This window comes from Oryzias melastigma, linkage group LG17 (genome assembly GCF_002922805.2).
Source record: "Oryzias melastigma strain HK-1 linkage group LG17, ASM292280v2, whole genome shotgun sequence".
Lineage (NCBI taxonomy): Eukaryota > Metazoa > Chordata > Actinopteri > Beloniformes > Adrianichthyidae > Oryzias > Oryzias melastigma.
In genome coordinates, this window is record NC_050528.1 from 6320720 (window position 1) to 6337549 (window position 16830).

General features: G+C 35.9%; 1 protein-coding gene across 2 annotated transcripts in view; it reads right to left on the reverse strand.

Moving 5' to 3' along the window:
- Positions 1-16830, reverse strand: part of spidr (scaffold protein involved in DNA repair) — a 60256-nt gene that overhangs the window by 31991 nt on the left and 11435 nt on the right. For both annotated transcript variants that reach the window (XM_036216399.1, XM_024273395.2), the window contains exons 8-10: positions 14815-15037; positions 1967-2153; positions 26-267 (exon numbers count right to left, since the gene is read on the reverse strand). In XM_036216399.1, the coding sequence (XP_036072292.1) occupies positions 26-267; positions 1967-2153; positions 14815-15037 (652 nt within the window). The remainder of the gene's footprint in view (positions 1-25; positions 268-1966; positions 2154-14814; positions 15038-16830) is intronic.

A 16830-nucleotide genomic window follows, 5' to 3' on the forward strand; every position in this document is an offset into this window, starting at 1 on the left:
CTACAGAAACACAAACAGCCATTACCTGGTTTTTGCTTCCTCCCCTCCAGGAGGAGGAGGAGGAGTGCTGGAGGGCCGCGTGGGGGCTTTATGTTTGATGGACGCAGGTGAGCAGTCAGCCATGTAGATGGAGAAAACCCTTTGAGCGACCACTTCCACTTCCTGCTCCACGGAGCCAGCCTGACCGAGGCCCTCGACGGCCTCCAGGAGAGACGTCCCACGTGACGTCCAACCTCTGAGGCTGCACAGAGAATCAGAGGATTCACCCTGTGCAAACGAAAATCAAACGTTAACAACTGCTTCTCAACCATTTATCGCAAAAATACGTAGATCAGCAGGAAAATTCTGGGTTTCAAGCAATCAAAGGTGTGCATGTTAAAATCCCCACAGCAGCCGGTAACACAACTTCTCCTGTTTCCTAACAATTTCCTGTTTCAAAATCATTTTTAAAAATATAGAATTCTTTCTTACAGAACCCACTCATCGTCTTTTGGATCCATTTTAAAAGGGTTCCCTGTGTTTTTAGACAAAAATCAAAAATGTTCTAGTCCAGGCGTCTGCAACCTGCGGCTCCATTGTGGCTCTTTGGTTAAAAAAAATTGTCTTAAAAATTTAAAAAGTAATTTTAAAGGAAGTAGTAAATGGAAAAAAAAAATAATAAAAAAATTACTTTATTCAACCCATTCCCAAACAGTTGGAGGACGGTGTGAATCATTCAATGAGGATCCTAACAACGGTAGTCGAAATCCTCCATTAATCCTTTGTAGTTTATCAACGTCATGCTGACACATTTGGACTTAATTTTGAGCTTAAATTATCACAAAAAATATAATTCATTGCCAGTAACCAGAATTAAAACTACGTTAAATTAAAATCCTCTGGATTATAAAGCAGATTTTCAATTTTTGAACAAATTCAAGGATTTAAAGTGTTTCTCGTGGTTTTAATATCTGGTAGTGGTCACCTAATTAGCTCTGATTTAGTTTTTGTTGGTTATATTTATGAATTTGTGGCTAAAATGCACTAGAAACCTTAAAATAAATATGTTTTTTTAATCATTGATGACTTTACACTTCCTACTGCATTTGCTGAATTTGACATGATCCTATGGCCTAGGAGGTCTTTTATTTTGAAAGGAATTCATGCAAAGCTCTTTCATTTTTTTTTAATATTATTTATTTATTTTCTTATCATGTTTAAGTTTGATTTATGCCCCAAACCCCACAATAGTTTATTTAAATGTATCATGTCAGTAACAAAAACATAAATATAAATAAGTAAGTAAAATAAATAAATTCAGCCTCTGATCTGAATAATAAAACGGAATTGTTTTTAAATAAAAAGTCTTTCTAAGAAAAATTTAAGCTATAAAAATTTGGAGTTCCTAAATCAAATTGTTGTTTTTAACTTTTTTTATTTATATAAACAAAACATTGATAGTTAAAACATTAAAACCTCAGTCTTGGATTGCTTATGAGGACAATCATAAATTAATTGTATATTTAAAAAATCAGCATCAAATTACAGGTTTTGTAAAACAAAACCCAAATCCTTGGTTGAAACTTGATTGTATGTAGTCGTAGTTATAATATGCTTTTATATTTTCTTTATCCTATTATACTAGGCTTGCAGTATGATGATGGAAAACTAAATCGAGCTGCAATCTTTTTGTGTGATGCTATCAATCATCTTCATGGGGCTGGTGTTTATGTTATTTGGAGGGGTGGTGATGAACCCTGTGGCAAAGACATCTGGGAAAACTGCACGTACAGTTGGAGGAGTATTAGAAAGAATAACAACAGACTTTTTTTTAAACCGGGTGAATCATTGCACTAATACCGGTGCTGCCTGTGAGGGTTTTGTTTTTTCCCTCTGTGACAAGAACGAAAGTTGAAATAATAAAAAAAATCAGAGACTAAATATTCTGATTTAAAAACAAAAGCCTGAAGGTAAACAGCATACACACCTGCTTTGGATGGTTTTTGTCTACAGTCCTGCACTCATCCAGGAGTCCAAATGTTTTACCCAAATAATACGGCATGTGCTTCTCTGCACAGAACGTGAAAGCTGGTTTGCAGGTTTGGTTCACTTTTTGGCTGAAGTGTGTGTTCAGCAGGACAGGAAAGCTGAAGCCTTCTATGGACAGACTTTGCCTGTGAAGGAAAAAACAATTTCATAGTTTCAAATATCAAGGTCATATTTGAGCAACGGCCAGCACCTGAACCTGAACCCGAGTGCTGGACGCTCCTAATACTTGGAATGACAGTCTGAGAAGTGAATTAACCAGGAAAACAAGCTTCTGTGAACTCTGGAGTCACAACAAACAGCTTTGCATGTGACTGGTGATGCAGAAAAACAAAAAAAAATGGTGCATACGTTGAAATAAAAAGAGTAGACTCTGGCGTAAATGTGGGAGGGCGGTAGGACTTGTTGAATGTCAAACCCAGATAAGGCAGAAGCCACCTTCACACGTCTGCTCTCTGCAGGTTTGAAGTGAAACGTTTCACAAACAGCAAAGACTGAATACTTTAGTGGGAGAAATCCTTCAACACCTGCCATTTCTTCTAGAGCGCAGGTGTCAAAGTCAAGGCCCGGGGGCCGGATCAGGCCCTCTGAGTAATTATATCAGGCCCTCCAGATCATTTTATTTTATTGTTATATTATTGGCTCAATGTTACCTTGAACTTATTTCTAACTCACATAATTTTGACAAAATATATTTTTATGCAGAGTAAAATTTATTCTGGAATAATATTCCTGCCTGTTTTAATTATTCATAATTAGGTTAAAAAGTAACAGTTTTAAAGTTTAAAAAAGTGGCATTCTGCTAGCTTTTTGACTTTTTTGTAAATTTACTACTTTTTTTGGGCTGTTTTGGAGTTTAGCTAATATTTCAACTACATGGTAGCAGTTTTAGCTAATTTAGGCTTTTTAAAAAAGGTTTTTAGGCTATTTTGGAGCCAAGCTAATATTTACACGCTAACTGTTTTGGCTACGTTAGGTTTTTTTCAGTTTTTTTGGGGCTATTTTAAAGTTTAGCTATTTTTTCAGATACATGCTAGTCGTTTTGGCTAACGTAAAGTTTTTTTTTTTTTTTTAGGCTGATTTGGCATGTAACTAATATTTTAGTTGACTATTGGTTTCATTTTTCAACTATCAACTTCAGCATTTTCAGCGGTCAAATTCAGCTTACAGCATTCACACTAGCATTATTGCAGGTAATGCTTTATATATCTAGTTAATAATTATGTTAAAAAGTTACGGTTTTAAAGTTTAAAATGTATTTTTAGTATGTTCAATAAATGTTTATCCTGTTCGCCCCGCGACCTAAGGTGTGTTTTGGATTTTGGCCCCTTGTTTGATTGAGTTTGACAACCCTGCTCTAGAGTATTTACTGAAGGAAACTGAGTGCCAGCTGTGCTTTTAAGGCTTGAACAGCTCATTAAGGTAAATACAGTATCACACACCTGCATGGCTCAGAGCCCGGGAATAACAGAGGCTGGGTAACAGACAGACAGTTCCAAGTTACAACTTCATTTCTCCCATACGGAACAGTAAAAGTGGCACATCACTGACTCGGAGCCAAGAGTGACTGGAACTGCAGCGCATGTCGCAGCGTGTCCTCCCTCTGAGCTGATTGCAGAGATAGAAACTAGGAAAAAATTCAGACTTGTTTTCTTCCTTTTTTGACATGACAGCTCCCAGAGCAAGAAACATGTTTGTAAAGTTTACTTTGGGGGCAACTCCCAATGTTAGAACTTTAGGACATTCATTATTTTTGTTATGTTTACAGTGTTGGTTAAATTTTTACGAAGTATACATTTTTTTTTACAGTTCATAGGCAATTCAAAAAGCTAAAAAAATGTTAAAAGTGACTAATTTTCTTAAAGTGATTGGTCTTGTTTTAATGCTTAAAGACCCATTCCAATGAAAACTAGAATAGTTGCATTACCTGCGATAATGCTAGTGCGAACGCTTTTTGCGAAAAGTTAGTCGCTGAAGATGCTGAAACTTTTTGCTAAAAGTTGTGATGCTATTTACTTTCATTGCTGAAGGGATTTGCTGAAAATGCAAAAGCTATTTGCAAAAAGGTTGAATTTGCTAAAAGACTGTGAATTTATATGAAAGGGCGCTAAAGTTGACCTAAATTTCTGAAAAATTTTTAGTAAAACTGCTTAAAAATCCCTAATACATGACAATTTTGCAAAAATATTTGGTGTGTTAAATATGAGGTAAACTCCAAATTAGCCCCCAAAACCTTAGATGTCAAATTAGCCAATAAAAAAAAAAAGGCTTGTTACTTAAATACAGAATTAGCTAAACTCCAAGGTAGCCTAAAATTCTTTAATAAACTAAATCAGTCAAAAACGTTAGCATGTTGCTAAAATAGAAGCTAACCTCTTAATTACCCTATAAACACTTCAGTAGATAACAAATTAGCCAAAAACGTTAGCATGTTGCTAAAATAGAAGCTAAACTCTTAATTACCTATAAACACTTCAGTAGATAACAAATTAGCCAAAAACGTTAGCATGTTGCTAAAATAGAAGCTAACCTCTTAATTACCCTATAAACACTACAGTAGATGACAAATTAGCCAAAAACGTTAGCATGTTGCTAAAATAGAAGCTAAACTCTTAATTACCCTATAAACACTTCAGTAGATAGCAAATTAGCCAAAAACGTTAGCATGTTGCTAAAATAGAAGCTAAACTCTTAATTACCCTATAAAAACTTCAGTAGATAGCAAATTAGCCAAAAACGTTAGCATGTTGCTAAAACAGAAGCTAAACTCTTAATTACCCTAAAAACACTTCAGTAGATAACAAATTAGCCAAAACCGTTAGCATGTTGCTAAAACAGAAGCTAAGTTCTTAATTACCCTATAAACACTTCAGTAGATAACAAATTAGCCAAAAATGTTAGCATGTTACTTAAACTCCAAATTAGCATACAAACCCTCAGTACATGCCAAGTTAGCCAAAAAAAGCTAGAATTTCTTAAATTATAGCTTAACTCCTAAAGAGTCTAAAACTTCTTAGTAAACCAAATAAGTCAAAAAATATTAGCCTGTTGCTGAAATAAAAGCTAAACTCTAATTTAGTCTTAAAAAACCCCAGTAGACAACGAATTAGCTAAAAAAAAGTTAGCATATTGCTAAAATATTATCTAAATTCATCTGGACCCCATAAGAGCAGAAGGGTTAAAAAAATTTAGATTAAAACTGTGAATCTGAGCATTTATTTTTGTCAAATTGTGTTGGATCAGGAGAAGTTTGAAAAAAATCCAGGTTTGTGATGGAGAAACCACAATGAGTGCATAAAAGTCTCCCTTCTCCGCTACAATTCTGATGTATCCACTTGCAGACAAATAGATCCATGAACGTCTTCATTTTCTCCATCTGAGCTCAAATCTGGCTCAGAACTGTACGGCTGCATATCGCTGATATTGGTCACTGCTTTTTTTTTTCCTTTTTTTGCTACGCTAATGTTATCTTAAGCTTATGAGGTGATATAACCTAGCAGGAGAGAGTGTAAACAAAGGGCTGATGGGAAATTAGCGGAGGCTACAGTCCCCCCCAAAAAATCAGAGGCAAATATCTAATAATTTCCTGTTGCTCTGCAGAAAAATTATTTTAAAAAAAGGGCAACAGGCTTCTAAATTTTGACTAAAAATTGCATAATCATAATTAAAATACCACTGGAAATGATTTTTCAATAGAAAAACATAGGTGGAGTGGGTCTTAATGATAAGATAATAAAAAATAACTATTTTTTTATTAGCAGTGTGCATTGGGAAGAGTCTGGGGATACGACTCCTATATTGATATGTGTCACACAAAATGATATGTATCGTGATATATCCCAAGACTTTCCAGAACAAATTTTAACTTTTTTTGTATGACTTTTGAAAAAAAAAAAAAACTCTGAAAATTAATACATCTTTCATTGTATAAAATGTTACAAATTGTTTTATTTAACAAAGCACTGTTTCTAATATAAAAGTTGATTTTACCAAATAAAAATCAGGATGCCTTTTTTTGATAAATTAGGAATAATTGTTTTAAAGAGAACAGTCAACACTGTCTGATTTTCAAAACAAAAAGTTTTTCAGCAAAAGCAAAAAAAAGAAATGAATGTGCGAATAAGGATCTAAAAGTATGACTAAGTTCTGCTTATTTCCAAGATTGCTAAATCTAGTATTTAAACAGTATGTGAGCCTGATTGGGAGCATAAAAATGAGGGGTGCAGGGAAAAATTCATTCAACTATAGATTGCAATTTTTTACAACATGAATTAAAACACCTTAAACTTTACATTAAATCTTTCTTTCTTGTCAATTTTCCCTTAAAGTCGCATATTTTCCCTCAATTATGTTTGATTTACGACTACGTGAGTCAGATCTGTTGTTGCGCACCGACTGAAAGGTGAACTGTGTGGTGCTCATGCTGACGTTTGTAATCCAACGTAGATCGCTAATCAAAACAAGCCTTTCTTTAATCTTGGCAGAGCGGGACGTCCTGTCCATGAGAACCAGCACGCAGGAAGTGACTCCGCTGCCAACAGGTGAGTAGGCAGCTGTCATCATCAGACAGGTAGCTGGGTTAAGGAGTGGCCCCGGCTGCTGGCGTCACACACTGAAAGTGAATGAACCCTTAAGGCATTTCCGCTCAGGCCTCGGCCCACTCACAACAAGGTGTGGGTGGAGGGAGGGGCCACTCTGCAGGTACTGGTGTCACACAGGAAGCCGATAAGAGGAATTTTACCAGACATGGCGCTCCTCTCGGTTCTGTGTTTTTCCACTAAGATCGCCACTGAAGCTGCCAAATAATAAAACAAAATCTGCTTAATCTACTTCAATTTACTGAGACAGAAAAATGAAACAGAAAGTGTGCATTTAATGCTTTCAAGAGAAGAAACTAAAGCGGTGAAGAGGAGGTGCTAAAGAAAGAGATACTCTCAAACCGCCATGTGTTTTCAATCTCAGCCTTCTTGGCTTCCCTTCACTCTTTACTCCCAAATGCTCCAGAAAATAATCCTACTGTTTTTTTTTCCCTCAGCTTTCTGGAAATGACCTAACCACTGCCAGGAAGAGGAATGTGAAGTATTCCCTGGAGCTGTCGGTGACGTCAGAGCTCTGAGGAGGCCCCGGTGCTTCCGCCAGCGTGTTCTCAACCCAAACTCCCAACAGCTGGAGTCAACTGCTGCCTTGCTCCCAACTCCAAAACAGTCCCACCCCTCGTCATCTCATGCGAGGGGCTCCAGCTCGCGTTTGGACCATCCGTCCTTTCAAGTGCAGCTTTGACAGGAGAAGTAATTACACTAAGAGCGCAAGGCAAACTTCAGGAAAGCTTGAATGTAAATAGTTGTGTTATAGTTTCTCTTCTCAGCTTCCTTTCCTGGACTGTCTTTTTTCTAAACTTTTTCCTGCATGTAGCGGTGTAGCGTGTCACTCTCACATTGTCTTTCTTGCTGCGTCAGTGTCGCTTAAGTTACTGATGACCTGCCAAAAAAAATTCCAAGAAAGGAAGAAAAACATGGAAAGTCGGGAAAATGTTTTAATAACAAGAGGATGTATTTTCTTGCATCCCGATCGGGGTCACGGGGTTGAAGGAGGCCTTTGTGACATCACGAAAGCTGAAAACAAATTTTGTGCTATAATGAGGCCCTACTATAAAAATTCTACTTTTTGAGGTTTTGAATGCATTTTACTGTTCATTGCTCACTATAAAGAACCTAAAAACCTGCACTGTCTGTTGCAGCCCCTCCCATACCCACAAAAACGAGCGGTTGGAAACGTGCTGATGTAAGATCGATGCCAACACCTCCCTCCAGGAAGAGCCTGTGCTGCAAGCTCCGCCCACAGACTAACACCAATGTTCAATTTATCTCCTTATCCAGCAATGATCCGCAAAACAACTTTCATTTTAGATGCAGGATAGCATATATCCTCAAATTGTGTCCTGTCTTCAATAAATTCCAGCTTAAATAGGCGTTTGTTACTTAAACCGCGCCGCCCCATACCCCCTCCAAAAATCGAGGCGTTGACTTCCGCTTTAGTTATTTATAAATAATTTGTTTTTTCAGTGTTCCAAAGGTAATATATGATCATATATATGGATATAGTTCGCTATGAAAGGATAAAGAAAATCATAGTATGGCCCCTTTAAGTTTCAGCAATCCACGGCGGTCGACCACGATGACCTTGAAGGAATCAGTGCTACTCCTGCCTTCAACACAAGTGTTGTAACCAATGAGATATATTGCGAGAGATGACATGCTAGCCTGTTAGCATTGTCCAAGATACGTAAAGAGCCAGTACAATGCCAGTAAAAAATGAGATACGTCTAAGCAGATACAGTAAAATGACTACAAAATGTTTAATTTTGGTTTGATTGTAAAAGGAAAAAAAATCTGATCATCAAAAAATAAGACCCAGACTTTAATAATAATGTTTTTGTACAAAGTGCAAAAGATAAACGACATTCCAGCTTTTCTATAAATGAATACATTATTATATAGGAAATGCAATGTATACCTGATGGATGGTTGTGATTTTATTCAAATCTACACAGACTAAGATTAACACAAACTGTTAAGATTCCTCGGTCCGTGTTTATAAGCGGGCCGGGTGTAGTCGACGTTGCTGCAGACGTTGTAGCCTATGTGGGCTATATGTGGCCCGTTGTAGCCTAGTCGATTGCGACGCATCGCCGTGGGTAAGTGGATCCCACCCATATGTCACATGTCCCTGTCCGACCGCCAGACGGGGAGTTGGCGCTGGGCTCTTCCCTCGTCGCTCGCCGCTATTGAGGAAATCCTAGTTAGTTTATTTTCCTCTGCTTAATAATCTGCTTGCCAGCAAGTCATCTAGTCAAACACTCATGCAAATATTATAGTCAAACTCCATAAAAAAAAAAAAAGATCTGTGGAAATCTGTGGAAATAGTGCGATCTAGTTAACTTTGAATAGGCAACAAGATCAAAAACATTCACTATTGAGAGTAAACTCACTCAGATCTTGTTCAAATGTTTTCTAAAAGTTCTCCTTTATTAGCCGACAGTAATTTACTTGTAAAAAGTCACATTCTTGTTTTTCCAGCTCTGTTTGTGCAATTGGACCGCAGCAGTGAAAGGACATCTTTACCATTCCAATATGGCGTCCAACTTTGCAAATGAAGCAACTTAACGTATCATCTCTAGTCTAAATATAACTCAATGGTTGCAACCATGCTCCCTCTAAATCGCCTCCTCTTTCTCCTTTTTCTTTACGCCCCCCTGAAGGTAATACTTGTAGCGCCGACATTCACGCTCACTGTGATGCTGAATTCTACATGCAGTTAGAGCTCCAACGGTTATAGCCAAAACCTTGAGTTAGTGGTTCGTACGGGAGGACAACAATCCAAATCTGTGTCACAGAAAAACATCCTTTCACAACAATCCTGAACACAATACTTTTGATATTAATTATCAATTTATAATTAATTCTTATTATTAAAAGATTAAACTCTTGCTTTAGACATTTTAAAAGCTTTTAAGTTGTTTTAACTTTAATTTGTCAACACCTTTCCAAGCTCTTCTTAAAATCAGCACAGTCGGGAATTCTTTGTCTCATTAAAAGCTAGCATGTAAAAATAGAAAATTACTATTAAAATGAGTCAAAATTCTTTTGCTTCATACTTTGAGAATAGAAGAAAACTTGATTAAAGACTCAAAAACTCAAATAGCGCTGTCATTTTGTGGTTCAATCTTAAGGATGTAATTTTAAAGATCAATAAATATTAACAAATTAGACAAGCGTTCATTTTCATTATTTTGGAAACAAAATTTTTGATTTATATTCTAAGAATTTGTGCTGGTTTTAGATTTTATGAGAATTTATTTAAAGGTATTAAGTAGTACTAAGATACTTATGTCATTTTGTTCAGATTTTCACTTGTTTTTTTGTCCCTTAAGAAGGCCTATACCAAGCAAAAATAAACTTTTTAGATCTTTTAAGTGAATTATAGTATTATTTCCTCACAAAAAACAACCACCAACTGCCATTTTGCTTTCATGCATCCTCTAAAACCCTGTACTTTGGGGACCAGCCCCTCCCAATCCCTGAGAATGACCGGGTCTCCACGTTCGGGAACAGCCCCTTCCAGGAAGAGTCTACTCTGCCAGCACCGCCCCCAGGCTAACACAAACACAGACACAGACTTTCTAACAATGATCAGAAAAAATGCTTTTATTTCTTTTTCATTTCATTTTTCAGAAGTTGTCGTGGGTAAAACGCAAACACGTTGCCGAGGCCGGCCCAGCGAAGACATCATGAAATGGGCGGCACCGACAAGAAGCAAAAGGCGGAGCCTCAGAGATCGAGTTGTCTTACTTTCGGGTAGAAAAAGAGTTCACAAAAATAACTCCCATTTCATAAATAATTTGTTTTTTAGTTTGCCAAATGTAATGTATACAATAAACTACAATTCGGTACGTACAAACTCAAAAAATCCAAACCATTTGCTTAGAGCTTGTAAAAACATACTTATTCTTGAGCTGTAGTGCTGCCACAAACGATTATTTTAATAGTCGACTAATCACCGATTATTTTTTACGATTAGTCGACTAATCGCCTCATACACAAACTGGATGTAAAACACACACCTTAATCATAATTAGCTTTAAACTAACTAAGAACTAGATATATTCACATTAGCATTATTGTAGATAGAATGTAAGCTGAATTTGGTTGCAAAAGATGCTGGTGACAATAGCTGAAGATGTTGATAGCCAGCTAAAATATTAGTTAAAGGCCAAATTAGCCTAAAAAGAAGCCTAAGTTAGCCAAAACGGCTAGCATGTATCTGAAATATTAGCTAAACGCCAAAATGGCCTGAAAAAAAAAACATCAAAAAAGCTTAAGTTAGCCAAAAGAGCTAGCATGTAGCTGAACACAAAATAGCCTAAAAAACAAAAAGCCCGAATTAGCCAAAGCAGCTAACATGCAGCTGAAATATTAGCTAAATTCCAAAATAGCTTAAAAACTAAAGCAAGCCGAAGTTACATAAAAAAGCTAGTATGTAGCTGAAAAATTAGCTAAACATAAAAATAGCCTAAAAAACAAAAAAGCCCGAATTGGCCAAAGCAGCTAACATGTAGTTGAAAAATTAGCTAAACACAAAAATAGCCTAAAAAATGAAAAAAGCCTGAATTAGCCAAAACAGCAAACATTTAGCTGAAATATTAGCTAAGATCCCTGAAATATTAGCTTAACTCCCAAACAGCCTAAAAAACTTAAAAAAGCCTGTTAGCAAACAGCTAGCATGTAGCTAAAATGAAAAGTCCAAAATAGCCTAAAAAACTCTTAATAAATGCCAAAATAGTCCAAAAAGCTAGCAGAATATCATTATAACTTTGAACTTTACTAAATTCTGACTCCATATAATATAAAGTAACGACTAATCGACTATTAAACTAGTCGTTGATTAGTCGACTAATCGACTATTAAAATAGTCGATTAGTCGACTAATCGTGGCAGCCCTATTGAGCTGTTAAAGTAATTCTATCAGACATTTAGCCTTTTGCTTATTTTTTCCCTTTTTGAATGCTTGTGTGTAACTCCTTCTGTGTGTTAATATCTTATTAAAAGTAAAAATGACTTTCTGCATGGGCAGATAATTTTACTACTTTCTAGAGATTTTCTTCCTATCTTTAGTGTTCTTTTCCTATTTTTAGGGCTTCCTCTTTCAGCACTGTGGATCGGATTACCGGACACTAAAAAGATGATTTGAAAAAAACAAAAACATCTCTTTGGTTGGTTGATTACCTACCACATGTGAATTTTGAGTCTTCAATGGATTCATTTGGAAGTGGACCGCCTTCTCGTTTTGATTTGGTAATCTGAACTACTACAATCTGTGTGAGGCCAAACATAATATGAGGCATGAGGGACTTTTTAACGACTAAGATCAGACGATAAGAACAAGTAGTCAAAGTGATTCTAGTTTTGACATGTCAAATATTTATCTCTTCAGTCACAGTTACTCACAGCTGATCATAACCTGCTCTCATTCTTGTGACTAATCTGCTCGGCTTGAACTCAACCACTGATGCTGCAAAGATTGAGAGGTTCAACAATCCTGGAACAACAATTTTACAGTTTGCCCTGAACTACTGAGGTTAGTGGGTTACTTTAGTGTTTGATTTCAACGTTTGTTTGTGCAGAACTATGATCACGTGTAACTTAATGTTAACCAGAAAAGTTGCATTACCTGCGATAATGCTGGTGTGAATGCTTTTAACTGAAAGTAGTAGCTAAAGATGCTGAAGTTTTTTGCTGAAAATGGCGACACAATTTACTTTAATTGCTGCAGGGATTTACTGAAAATGCAAAAGCTATTTGCAAAAAAGCTAAATTTGCTAAATAACTGGAAATTTTGTAAAAGAACTATGAAAGCAAGCTGAAATAAAATTGCTTAAAATACATAATAAATGTCAATTTTGCTAAAATATTTAGTGCGTTGCTCAAATATGAGCTGAACTCCAAATTAGCCCCAAAAACCTCAATATGGCAAAAAGAAAAAATCTTATGGCTTAAATACTCGCTTGACACCAAAATAGCCTAAAATTCCCCAGTAAACTGCATTAGTCAAAAAGGTTAGCCTGTTGCTGAAATAGAAGCTAACCTGTAAATTATCCAATAAAACATCAGTAGATAAGAAATTAGCCAAAATTGATAGCATGTTGCTTAAATAGAAGTTAAGCTCTAAATTAGCCAACAAACCCTCAGATGATTACAAATTAGCCGAAAAAGCTAGCACATTGCTTAAATACTAGCTAAACTCCACATTAGCCTAAAATTCCTCAGTAATCTTGATTAGCCAAAAACGTTAGCCTGTTGCTAACTTCTAAATTAGCCTAAAAAACATTAAAAAATAGCCAAAAACATTAGACTGTTGCTAAAACATTAGCCGAACTACAAATTAACATAAAAAAAACCTCAGGAGATGAAAAATTAGCCTAAAAAGCTAGCACATTGCTGAAATACTAGCTAAAATCCAAAATACCCTAAAATTCCTCAGTAAACTACATTAGCCAAAAACGTTAGCCTGTTGCTAACTTCTAAATTAGCCTTAAAAAAACATTAAAAAATGGCCAAAAACATTAGCCTGTTGCTAAAATATTAGCCGAACTACAAATTAACATAAAAAAACTCAGTAGATGAAAAATTAGCCTAAAAAGCTAGCACATTGCTTAAATACTAGCTAAACTCCAAAATAGCCTAAAATTCCTAAGGAAACTAAATTAGCCAAAAATGTTAGCCTGTTGCTTACTTCTAAGTTAGCCTAAAAACCCCTAGCCTAGTAGATAACAAATTAGCCAAAAAACGATAGCCTGTTGCTAAAATATTCGCTAAACTCCAAATTAACATAAAAAAACCTCAGTGGATGCCAAATTAGCCCAAAAAGCTAGCACATTGCTTAAATACTAGCTAAACTCCAAAATAGCCTAAAATTCCTAAGGAAACTAAATTAGCCAAAAATGTTAGCCTGTTGCTTACTTCTAAGTTAGCCTTAAAACCTCTAGCCTAGTAGATAACAAATTAGCCAAAAAACGTTAACCTGTTGCTAAAATATTAGCTAAACTCCAAATTAACATAAAAAAACCTCAGTAGATGCCAAATTAGCCCAAAAAGCTAGCACATTGCTGAAATACTAGCTAAAATCCAAAATACCCTAAAATTCCTCAGTAAACTACATTAGCCAAAAACGTTAGCCTGTTGCTAACTTCTAAATTAGCCTTAAAAAAACATTAAAAAATGGCCAAAAACATTAGCCTGTTGCTAAAATATTAGCCGAACTACAAATTAACATAAAAAAACTCAGTAGATGAAAAATTAGCCTAAAAAGCTAGCACATTGCTTAAATACTAGCTAAACTCCAAAATAGCCTAAAATTCCTAAGGAAACTAAATTAGCCAAAAATGTTAGCCTGTTGCTTACTTCTAAGTTAGCCTTAAAACCTCTAGCCTAGTAGATAACAAATTAGCCAAAAAACGTTAACCTGTTGCTAAAATATTAGCTAAACTCCAAATTAACATAAAAAAACCTCAGTAGATGCCAAATTAGCCCAAAAAGCTAGCACATTGCTGAAATACTAGCTAAAATCCAAAATACCCTAAAATTCCTCAGTAAACTACATTAGCCAAAAACGTTAGCCTGTTGCTAACTTCTAAATTAGCCTTAAAAAAACATTAAAAAATAGCCAAAAACATTAGACTGTTGCTAAAATATTAGCCGAACTACAAATTAACATAAAAAAAAACCTCAGTAGATGAAAAATTAGCCTAAAAAGCTAGCACATTGCTGAAATACTAGCTCAAATCCAAAATAACCTAAAATTCCTCAGGAAACTAAATTAGCCAAAAATGTTAGCCTGTTGCTAAACTAGAAGCTAAACTCTAAATTAGCCCCAAAAACCTTAATAGGAAACAAATTAGCCAAAAACGTTAGCATGTTGCTAAAATATTAGCTAAACTTAATTTTTTTTAAGTACTATATAAGATGAAAACATAACCCATATTTGAAGGCTTAAAACGTTGAAATTTGAAGACCATTTGGTTAATTTCCTATGGGGCATATTTTTCTCACTAGTTCATAAAGTTTTTGAATACCAAAAATACAAGAAGGAATGCCCTGAACAAGATGAACGTTTTGATACAAAGATTGCTGAAATCGCTGAAAGTGTGATTGAGTTTTACGGAAGCAGAGGGGGGATTAAAATAAGACCAGTCTAATGACAGAAAAGGCCGGTCTGCACGTCACGTCCGCTCACCATGGTGGGTGTATGTGGATGACATCTCTCGGGGCTGGACTCAGCTGGGCTGCAGTCTCTCTGTTGAATAACACCAGCGTCCGGCCGTTTTGTTCTTTAGAAGCTCGCTGACAGAGCTGGTGGTCGTCCCTCAGGGGGGGCTGACGCTCGCAGAGCGCAAGCTGCATGCCACACTCTTCCTGGACCTCCAGCACCTCCAGCACCATCACACCGGGCCTGTCCACTGGAGAGCAGAGCAACAACAACACAGATGTGTGGAGCCTTCATGTCTGCGTACAAACTGTCCTCACTATCATCAGTCTGGGACTCCATACACAGGCTAAGAGATTTACATTCAGAGTCGCTTTTAAGAAAAAAAAAAACAGAGAAACAATAAATCCCAAATGTTTTCAATTTTACTTATGAGAAACGTTCAGTTTAAACAATAAAAAAAGGAAAGTCAGAGAAGCAAATTGGGACAATGCCCCTGAGACATAAATCAAAGTGAAATAAAACAGCGCCTCGGCTGCTTTTAAACTGTTGCATAAACTACACTAAGTTTTGAAAAGTTACAGCATGGCAAGGCAGAGTCAATGCACTTCATTGTCTGTTTATGTTACTGGCTGGAGGGGAAGTTTTAATACAATAACAGTAAATCACATCAGAGATATTGCTGAAGAGCCACTGACTTTTAACATGTACTTGTCTAAACATGAATGTCAAGATCCAGCATTTTCCTTTTTTTTTAATTACATTTCTGTCTTAAAAAAAAAAAAGAAGAAGAAAGGCCAAACTGCAAAAAAGAAATCTGCTTTCAATAGTCGAAGACTTTCACAAGTGTTCCATTTAAATAAGTAATTGGGTGAAAATATATATTATAATAAAAAATGTTTTTAGTTGGACATCTTAAATATTAAATTGCATAAAAATGACAAACTTCTGATGCTAAATCAAATCATTGAGTATGTTTGCATAGTTAAACAGTGTGACAAAACTATGAGTCATCAAAATTTATTTAATATATTCCTACTGTGCAAATTATACCCCTCAATCATTATTAAAACAAAACAAAAAAACAAAAAAATCACTAAAATGTGCACAAACTTAGTATCTGGTGAAAATGATTTTCTGGCAAAGTAAATGACCTCCTCCCCTCTTCCCAAAAAAAAAAAGATAACATCACAGTGGGTGATATTGGCTTAGTGGCCATTTTGTAGCAAAGTGTAAAATTTGATAAGTTTTACATTTTCACACAATTTGAAAAAAAACTTTTGTTTGAGCGATCTTCACAAAATTCCACTCACAGATTAACCCTCCGTCCGCATTCCCACCCTAATCACTAATTACTAAAAAATATATAGTCCGGGATTAATTAGTGCCTCCGATTCTAAAGGGAATTTGGACATTGTGTTCACTATTTTTTTTTTTTTTATGGCTAGTCTGACATCACCAATTTCACAAAGGGAAAATCGAATCAATATGACATCTATTTATGACCCCACTGTGTTCTGGTGATGAAAACGTTGACGGTTTATTTAGAAAATTACATTTAAACACATTTTTTTCCGCAAAAATTGTTCAAACGCAATGCATTGTGGTCTATATTCACCAATGTAGTGAGCAGCAATGCACACTAAACTTTCACAAAGACTTCTGGGAAATTTCTAGGGAACTCGATTTTGGAATTGTGGATTCGGACAGCACTACAAAATGGAGAACGCACTAAATAGCGAGTAGTGAAGGAATTCGGACATACCGTAAGTCTACAACCAAAACTGATGTTTCACTAAACTCTGACCTCAGAAAGAGGCTGCCATCTTGAAATAAAATTAAAAAAAACACTTGAGCTGTAGCGAATTGGGATTTTGTCTTAAAACTGTCCGACTGGATTGATACAACTCAGTTTTTTTTTTTGCTGTTAATGTTAGCTTGAGGCTATAAGCTTGTGTGCGCAAAACAAAGCTCTCAGTGACAAGGAGGGGCGGAGTTACTCTGTGTCAACAGTCCCGCCCACAACCTAGAACTGTATTTCTAATG